This window comes from Conger conger, chromosome 13 (assembly GCF_963514075.1).
Source record: "Conger conger chromosome 13, fConCon1.1, whole genome shotgun sequence".
Classification (NCBI taxonomy): Eukaryota; Metazoa; Chordata; class Actinopteri; order Anguilliformes; family Congridae; genus Conger; species Conger conger.
The window spans coordinates 1,368,005-1,377,906 of NC_083772.1; the positions used below are offsets into that span (position 1 = coordinate 1,368,005).

Here is a 9,902-nt window from a genome sequence, read left to right on the forward strand (position 1 = left end):
AGTGTGTTGTGTGTTGTTCTAAACCCCATTTGACTTTGGTCTAATCAGTCAGCTGCTGTTTCAGCGCGGTGACATCACACTGCTGACACGTGATGCAGTCACCGGCCACAATCACACCATGAACCACAGAACTCAGCAAAGAAACTAGAACAGAACATCACAAGCTTTTGCCAGCATGTATGGACTGTGGACTGTGGAAAAACACACACACAGCATTCTGCATTCTGATAGGGGCACATCATACATATATATTTATATATATATCATCACAACTTCATACACTTAGTCTGTGGAGAGGGGGGAAAGGAAAAAGGAGAGAGAAAGATTGGGAGGGAGAACAAGAGGAGAGAGGGACACACACACACACACACACACAAGGGAAAGCAGTGTAAACACAGTGTGCTTTGTCCCTTAGCCAATGGGAAGGGCTGTTTACCCATCAGGTCATTGTGACCTGTTCCTCTCCTCAGAGACCAGGCTGCAGCCAATCAGCTTGCCCGGAGTGTCACGCCCTGCCTGGGCTCTTCCTGCTTCCTGACCCCAAGAACAAGGACCTGATCACCTGACCTACTCCCCAGAGCACTCATTTAGCTGCTCATATCACCAATAATCTGCACATATCACCAATTATCTGCACATTTAAAAAGACAAAGGGCAAGGTCTGCCCCGGGTGTCCCTATCCGTTCCGGGGCCCAAATCCCACCACAGCGCCGAACCATCTGACCGTAGTTACTTAGCGGACGCTTTTATCCAAAGCGACTTACACTTATTACACCAAGCAGGGGACAATCCCCCCTGGAGCAACATGGCGGTTAAGGGCCTTGCTCGAGGGCCCAACGGCTGCACTGATCTTACTGTGCACTGGGGCTTGATCCACCAACCTTCCGGGTCCCAGTCAAGCACCTCAGCCGCTGGGCTACAGGCCGCCCTGTAGGTGTCCATGTCTCTCTGCTCTGAGTCCAGCTCACAGCTCACAGCTGTGTTTCAGCCACACGACATCAGCACGTTTTCAGGGACAATAAGCAGAATCTCAAACCGCAGCCACAAACCCAACAGAACCCAACCCACACCGGGGGACCCGCAGAACCCGACCCACACGGGGGGCACCCGCAGAACCCTACGGGATGGTCCGGTCTCCGGGTGGGTCCGTGTTCACGGGGGGTGGTGGGGGTCGTTGGAGGGGCGGATTCGCACAGTAGGGTGTTGGAAAAAGAACGAAAGATCTTCCCTAATTGCATATTGATCCCGTGCCAATTCTGTTCCGTCACGGTCAGCATAACCGCGGACCGGCCCCAAACAAAGTTATTTATATGCAAATCAGGCCTCCTACCTCCACTTGTGAGCAGCGTGTAGAAATTACAGCATGGCGAGAACAGGCCCCTCCCAATACACACTCACACACAGCTCATTGGTGTTCACCTCATTGGTGTTCACCTCACTGTGGAGAGACCTCATCGGTGTTCACCTCACCGCAGAGAGAGCTCATTGGTGGAGAGGCTTGGAGTCTACCTGCTCATGGCTTTAACAGCTCTCTGAGAGCTGAAAATAAACTGCACAAATGAACAAGGTTTCAGGGTCTACTGGCCATTTCACAGCTATGCACCAAATTTATTTACAATCAAAAAGGAATGGTGCACTTTACAATCCAGCGAAAACCGTCAGACAGCGCTCATCCGGACTATCACGGGCCTCCATTTCATACCCAGCGATCCAAGGGGGGCGTCCACACAGCCAGGGGAGCCTTCATGCTCTACAGTTTGAAGCGCAGCGATTATACTGACAAATTACACCGCCATTTTAGTGTGGGGGTGCTCTCCCTGCGCCTCTGCCGATTACATTACAGCATAATTGCTGCAGTCCTCCCATCTCCCCACAGAGGACTGGGTTTTACAAACACTGTCACAGGATTGAGAGGGGAAGAGGAATGCGCACACAAACGCACGCGCGCACACACACACACACACACACACACACACACACACACTCCTGTTGGCTGCAGCAGTAACGGGCGGTATTCTTCAGTGAAATCTGCAGAGAAGCAGAGAGATGAAGCTGAACTCACTCTTAGCCTTTGGCTCTGTGGATCGGTTGGCCAATTTCATATCCCCTCAGTGTCTGCTGACAGTAGTTTGCATATATCGAAAGAATTTGAGGGGGAAACCGTCACCTCTGGCAAAAAGTGCAAATGAGCGTGTCATCTCCATGAGACATCCGCTTTGTGCCTGACATTTACACCCTCTTCCCACACACACACACACACACACACTACAGTCCTGCAGCTACTAAACCCCACCAGAGTGCACACACACACACACACACACACACACACACACTACAGTCCTGCAGCTACTAAACCCCACCAGAGTGCAGACACACACACACACACACACACACACACACACACACTACAGTCCTGCAGCTACTAAACCCCACCAGAGTGCAGACACACACACACACACACACACACACACACACTACAGTCCTGCAGCTACTAAACCCCACCAGAGTGCAGACACACACACACACACACACACACACACACACACTACAGTCCTGCAGCTACTAAACCCCACCAGAGTGCAGACACACACACACACACACACACACACACAGACACACAGACACACAGACACACAGACACACAGACTACAGTCCTGCAGCTACCAAACCCCACCAGAGTGCAGACACACACACACACACACACACACACACACACACACACACACACACACACACACACCGAGCTGCAAGGGAGAGAACTCTCCAAAACACACACCAGAAACTGTCCGTCTTCCCAGCAGCACCAGAATACAGAGAGAGATATTTCACACTCTTACCCTTCTGCATATTTAGTCTGCAGGAAGAAGGAGCAGCATTAGACTGATTAAAAAAAAGGCCCTGCTTATGAACACAGCCCTGCAGTGTGGGCCCGGAGGGATCCTGGAGACGGGCGAACGCCACGGACGGAAGGGGTCCTGCAGAGATCAGACGGGCCAACGTGACAGCCGTAGTGGAGACAGGCCGGCGGGCGGACAGGCCGCACAGAGCCTCGTTGGGCAATTCCCTCACGCGCTGCCGCACCTGCCTCCCCGGGAACACCGGGCCCGTTCAGACCGGGGCTGTTCAGACCGGGGCAGTTCCCCCCACCGGGAGGGCCGGCGCAGCAGGGCACCAGGGGAATTTTAATATCCAGGCAGAGGAAGCAGCAGAATGGAGGATCTGTCCTGATCTGCCCCCCCCCCCCCCTCCACACCCCTCAGGGGTGTGAGACAAAACCAAGACACCCACACCCACAGACACCCACACACACACACCCACCCACACACACAGACACCCACAGACACCCACAGACACACCCACCCACCCACACACACAGACATCCACACACATCCACCAGGCTACACACACACACACACACCCACACACACACCCACCCACACACACAGACATCCACACACACACACACACACAGACACCCACACACACACACCCACCCACACACACAGACATCCACACACACACACACACACACACACACCCACACACACACACACACACACACACACACACACACACACACACCAGGCTACACACACACACACACACACACACATCCACCAGGCTACACACACGTACACACTTCAGCAGCCAAGCCAATGGCACGGAAGGCCGAGCTCTGAGCACTTGGGCTGATGCCAGCAGCACTAATGGGCCAGTTATACCACCGAGATCTTCAAAGCACAAACTACTCCACATACTCACGACTTCAGAGCAGGAAACACACATTAGCGGCCGGTAGACCTGACGCGTGGGACAGCCCGGCCCTGCGGTCTGAGCAGAGATGCGGGCAGAGAGCACTGCAGTCAGGACGGTGTGTTCACCAGCGAGGAGGAAAGGTGTGGTTTGGAGACAGCCGATTCTGTTGACATTTCGGCGCGGATAAATTTGCATTGTAAAGGATTATGTCATTGCAGGCTCATGCCCGAACTCTCCCAGATTTACCTGCCCCCGCAACGCCCAGATTTACCTGCCCCCGCAGCACCGCGAGAGCGTCGAGACACAGCCTCAGAGTGCAGCCTGGGAAACGCGGTTCGGTCCGTTGCCTCCTACACAAACACCCTTTCAGAGCGTTTAACGTGGGAGCAGCACAGCGATTCCTTCGCTTTCCCCCGCGGTTAATGACGGCAGACGCAGCCTTTTTATAAATCACACTACATCAAGCAGGCCACCTAAAACAAGGACCTGATTACAATTTCTCTTGACTTCTGATTCAACAGCCAGAAATCAGGCCTGGTCATAAGCTATATTAGCTAGTAAGTAGTGCGAGGGAGGCAGGTTTAGAAGGTGACTGTGGTGTAGCCGGGTCACTGTGGCACAAAAAAGGACAAAAGTCATGTGTTTTCCTGAAAAAGGAATCAGAGGGTCCTCAAGGCTGAGTGTTGTGCTGTAACAAAGTTTTACCCGCCATCACAACTGTTCTTTCAGAGCAGGTAAGGAACTCGAAGTGAACGTCGCTAAAGAATGTTCTCATTTTTGCTGGTGCGTTCGCCTCTTCAGACATCTCATTGGCTGAAGCCACCGAAGAATGGCTCTGATTCGGTAATGACTCATCACCACTCAATCAGGCGGCGAATTACGTACGGATTTGAATGGCTCGTTATTCCAGTCATATAAAACAAAGAAATGTTAACGCGAATGGTTCATTTAGTTTGCACAAATAAACCTGATAAAATGTAAGCTATTGCAGTACAGACAGACAAATCTTGAAACTATTTTTATTTATTTTATTCATTTACTAGGGACAGTGCACATCAATGTACATTTGTCAGAGTTAGCAAATGGGATCATTTTCATCTGTAGTCCCTAATCCTCACGGTCACATATAGATAGCACAGGCCATTCAGCCCAATGCTTCTCCTACCACAGCAGTGTATCGAATGCTTAGTTTACCGAAAAGCTAGATAGCATCTAGCAGAGCCACTAATGCCGGGACCCTTCTCACAGTGTACGACACAAACGCCAAGAGCATCTGCCCCGTGCGTTTATTTATGACACTGACGTGATGGACAGCTTCACATCGGTCGGGGCTCCACTGTCATGTTTCTGACGGAAGGCCGAAGTGAACAAAGGAGCAAAGAGGCAGAAAGGACACCTCGATCGGCCGCCAGCCCGATGCATGGGGAGCGACTGCTCTTTTGTCAGGGATCAAGGCATGTTCATGCGCGCTCCGTTAAAGCTTAATTCCGAGGCTCCTTCCCTCGCCGAACCTTTACACGTCTGAACGGGTTTAATCCAACTCTCCTTCTGAGCGCTTCCATAATCGCGTTAAAGTCTGTATCTACGGGATCCTGTTATGTCTGTACCGCTTTAAAAACTTCAAACTAGCCAGTGACCCCAGAGGGATGGTGCACGGGGGTTTTGGCAAAGCTTGGCGTTTACACACCTGCCGTTTAAAGTGCCTTTGTATGGTAGCTTTTATACGCAACTCAGAACAGTGCACGTAGGCTGCCACAATTAGTGCAAGTTAAATCATGAAATAAAACATCACTTACTTCACCGCCGTGGCCGTCGAAAATTCCAAATATGGACGGGTGGCTCTTGTTGACAACATCGGTGAGGACTTCAAAGCGGTCTTCCATGTGATCCCGCCGACCCTGGATGGAATACACCGCGACGTTGTTGCTCTTGAATTCCCAGGTTTTGGAGAACTCCGCGTCCAGCACGTCCAGACCGCCGAGCCTGTCGTTCTGCATGATCTCCGCCACTTTTCCCTTCACCATCTTCACGGCATCTCGGCTGGACTTGACGATGGTCTTCACCTCGTCCGTGTGGAAAAAGTAACTCCAAAGAGCCAAGCTTATGCATAGCAGAAACAAGGTCTCTGGCCTGAGTAAGAAATAACGCATGATCCGACCCAAAAGAGACAACAGTGTCATTGTATCTTCTATCATTTATACACAAAAGAAAACACTGCTGTCGAGTATTGCCCCCGCGCACAAGTCAGTCCATGGTCCGTACGAAGACGTGACCAGCAAAAATAAAATGTACACGTAGGTCTAAATATACCGATCCCGTGCAGCCCAATATCACCGTAGACGACCCCTGCGTTTGGCTAAAACGCATAGGCTATGTAGCCGTCGCAGTAGCTAGATATCTAGGACTCTTCAAAATACTCGAAAGGCACTGCAGAGATCGGGTCCAATTCGACTCGCTGTGAGCGCCGATGCTACAGAGCACAACAGAGAACCCCGCAATCAAACCGCGCTTGCTCCTTGCCCATGTTACGTACGCCGCGCCGCATCGAAGGAACCCGGAGCGCAATCGACGACGAGCTTGCGTCGGGTGGCTACAAACAACCTTGGAGAGAAAACTGGGGTTGGTATGGTGGGGGGAAGCCCCCTCCCCGTCGCCCCTATATCACCTGACAGCGAAGAAATGCCCCCAGCTCAGCCGCAACGAGCCAGCAGAAGCTTCCCTTTCAGCGACACGGAGGAACACCGCAAACTGTCAGCGCCGCAGCCGCAGCTCTTCCGTGGACGGACTGCACCATCTGTCGCACGTGGGGAGCGCGGGGCAGCTAACGGGCCGGCGCTGCAGAGCTTTATTTCATCTACAGGAAAGCCATTTTATGGCGGGCGTGCCAGTTCCAAGTCGACTACAAATCAATATAGGCGGTTCGGGGAAGAATCTTGCATTTATTTGGTTCGGCCTACGGTTCTACTAAATCCCCCTCGGGGTGCTTTTTTTTTCTTCCCTTTTTATGGTAACTGCAATTTCTACGGCAAGTCAAAAGGAACAGTCAAGTAACGTCCCATGGTAGCAATATATTCATACGTATACAATAAAACATAAACAAGTAGGCTCTCCTACGTTTACATCTTTAAACACAAGATATAGCCTAAGGGATTGATAGGGTACATGTATCGGAAACCCCCGCTTAAAAGCCGGTCTTTATATTGACATCTCTGACTGACACCTACTGAAAGAGGCATCAGCCTTTACATTGAATGACTAGCCTCATAACATTCATTTGCATTTTACCATAAATTCTACCGCTACAATGATAGGGAAATAGGCTAGGCTATTACCTGATGCATTCTACCTACTATCACTTCTAATAGCACTAATAATTGTGATGATAATAGTAGGCCAGATAATAATCGGCTAATCATCTTCAAATAGGTTATTTTCCGTTATTTTTCCATTTTATTTGTCTGTAAGGACCACTGTTCAAATAACTTTTCTCATATTTATCTGTAACTTACATTATCTTAGCGTGTTGTATGCAGTATTAGGTAGCTTTTTACATTTTTAAAGGTAACTGGGTTAGGCGCAAAATGTTTCAGGCGAAACACAGACTACAATAATTGCACATTGGGGTCCTTCCTCTGACACCGGAACATGTGCATTTCGTCATCACTCGGCCGACTGCCTACAGTGGGGCAACGTGGAAAAGTTTGAGGCAGGTATGGTAAAGAACATTCAATACAACTTTGTGTTTTGTTGTGTTTGGTAGAAATCATACCTATTACACGATAGGACTGTTTGCAGTGCGTTTACTGTTTGGCAATGGCTAGCTCGCTATGGTGAAATTTGCACTTGTTTTGTATTCGTGCATGTCAGCCCGTTAGCCTATTAGCTAGTAACGTGTTCTGTCAAAGAGAATTCTGCTGTGAACAGCTCTGACACATGCTGTCGTGGTGGCGAATAATAGTTTTTCTTTTGTAAATAATTTAGGATAAAATGTCGAAACTTTGTGTATAGACCAACTGTTGTGTGATAACATTAATTGTTAACCGGAGCTACATAGTTCGTCAGTATTTCTCTGACTTTTCTGTAGCGACGAATGGTTACGTTAATCGTTCAGCGCTTTCATAGGGTTGGAATTGGAGGAGATAAATTGTCAGTTTGCTGCAACAGTTGATTATATTAATATATGTCTGTTCTTACTGTGTATTATTTCTGCCTACAGTGTCCCATTGGAGCGTACACGATAAAACATGGAGTACATGCAAACTCCAGCTACCAGCAGTCAAGGGAACATGTAAGTATTTGTCAATCTTAGTCCAGTTATATGATGGTTAAGAACTGCATAATGATTATGATTATATTACATGACATTACATTATTGGCATTTGGCAGATCTTATAGTGGCTACACTGGGATTAGAACCATGGACCTTGCGTGTCCCAGTCATTTACCTTAACCCCTATGCTACACACCTGACTACAGACAGACTACAGACCGACCTGATGCTACATAGCTGGGGATATATTATCATCATCAGGATCTGAAAACGCCAGTCCTGGAGGGCAACTGGTGGGGCCGCAGTGTCTGCAGGTTTAACTCCAGTCCTGGAGGGCCGCAGTGTCCGCGGGTTTAACTCCAGTCCTGGAGGGCCGCAGTGTCCGCGGGTTTAACTCCAGTCCTGGAGGGCCGCAGTGTCTGCGGGTTTAACTCCAGTCCTGGAGGGCCGCAGTGTCCGCGGGTTTAACTCCAGGACCGGAGTTTGGCATCCCTTAGTGAACGTGAGTGATGATGGTGTTTAACCCCACCTCCCCCAGCCTGTGCTGCACCTGTGGCATCCCCATCCTGCCAAATCCCGCCAACATGTGCGTGTCCTGCCTGCGCACCCAGGTGGACATCTCCGACGGGATCCCCAAGCAGGTCACCGTGCACTTCTGCAAGCAGTGCGAGAGGTACGGACTCATCAGTGCCTTAGCACTGCGGAACGTCAGCTTTGACATGTTAGCTAGGTCCACAAGCAGTGAACGTAGTATACATTTACTCTCTCGCATGAATATATAACTTTCTGGTGTAAGATAACATCTGTAAATCAAATGTAGCCCTTTGATTTGTGGGCTCTGTAAAGATGTAGCCCTTTGATTGGTGTTCATCTCATTATCAGCAGTAGTGTTTGTGATTGGTGGGTTCCGCAGCAGGAGTGTTTGTGATTGGTGGGTCAGTGTGAACACACGTGTTTGATTGGGCAGGTACCTGCAGCCTCCTGCTACCTGGATGCAGTGCGCTCTGGAGTCCCGCGAGCTGCTGGCCCTCTGCCTCAAGAAGCTGAAGGCCTCCATGACCAGGGTGAGTCGTCCCAAAACGGCCCTGCCAACGGGCCTTACGCCCCCCCCCCATACGCCCCCCCCATACGCCCCCCCCCCCATACGCCCCCCCCCCCATACGCCCCCCCGCATACGCCCCCCCCATACGCCCCCCCCCCCATACGCCCCCCGCATACAGGCCTTACGCCCCCCGCATACGGCCCCCGGATACGTCCCCCGGATACAGGCCTTACGCCCCCCCCATACGCCCCCCGCATACAGGCCTTACGCCCCCCCCATACGCCCCCCCCCCATACGCCCCCCCCATACAGGCCTTACGCCCCCCCCATACGCCCCCCGCATACGGCCCCCGCATACAGGCCTTACGCCCCCCCCATACGCCCCCCGCATACGGCCCCCGCATACAGGCCTTACGCCCCCCCCCCATACGCCCCCCCCATACGCCCCCCGCATACGCCCCCCCCATACGCCCCCCGGATACGGGCCTTACGCCCCCCCCATACGTCCCCGTAAAATGCCCAGTTGGCATAGCACTTGCGCCCCATTGGTTGGCATGCCTAATGAGAAACGGTTTCCCCATTGGTCAAATCCAGGTGCGCTTGATAGACGCCGGCTTCCTGTGGACGGAGCCGCACTCCAAGAGGATCAAGGTGAAGCTGACCATCCAGAAAGAGGTGAGCGGGAGCGGGAACGGGAGCGGGAACGGGAGCGGGAGCAGGTGTGCCCGATGGGTCTACCCGGCCGGAGGTCTGTTGTGGCTCCACCCACCTTGAAATTGCATAATTTCCTAAATGTATTGGGACAAATTATTGAAATTGTGAAATAATGGCTGTG

At 51.4% G+C, this 9,902-nt stretch overlaps 2 protein-coding genes across 4 annotated transcripts in view; one reads left to right on the forward strand and one right to left on the reverse strand.

The window, feature by feature from the left end:
- ppm1lb (protein phosphatase, Mg2+/Mn2+ dependent, 1Lb) overlaps positions 1-6,690 on the reverse strand; it is a 46,684-nt gene extending 39,994 nt beyond the window's left edge. Inside the window, exon 1 of the mRNA XM_061216206.1 lies at positions 5,553-6,690. Within this exon, the coding sequence (XP_061072190.1) occupies positions 5,553-5,951 (399 nt within the window). The 5' untranslated portion in view covers positions 5,952-6,690. The remainder of the gene's footprint in view (positions 1-5,552) is intronic.
- A 497-nt stretch (positions 6,691-7,187) lies between these two features.
- The window catches only part of nmd3 (NMD3 ribosome export adaptor), a 17,666-nt gene continuing 14,951 nt past the window's right edge, over positions 7,188-9,902 (forward strand). The window contains exons 1-5 of one of the 3 annotated variants that reach the window (XM_061216204.1): positions 7,188-7,462; positions 7,973-8,044; positions 8,565-8,699; positions 8,994-9,090; positions 9,662-9,742. In XM_061216204.1, coding sequence (XP_061072188.1) covers positions 8,001-8,044; positions 8,565-8,699; positions 8,994-9,090; positions 9,662-9,742 — 357 coding nt within the window. In that variant the 5' untranslated portion in view covers positions 7,188-7,462; positions 7,973-8,000. Of the gene's footprint in view, positions 7,467-7,491; positions 7,587-7,972; positions 8,045-8,564; positions 8,700-8,993; positions 9,091-9,661; positions 9,743-9,902 lie in introns of those variants that run through there. The other 2 variants (XM_061216203.1, XM_061216205.1) reach the window with 2 other exon arrangements.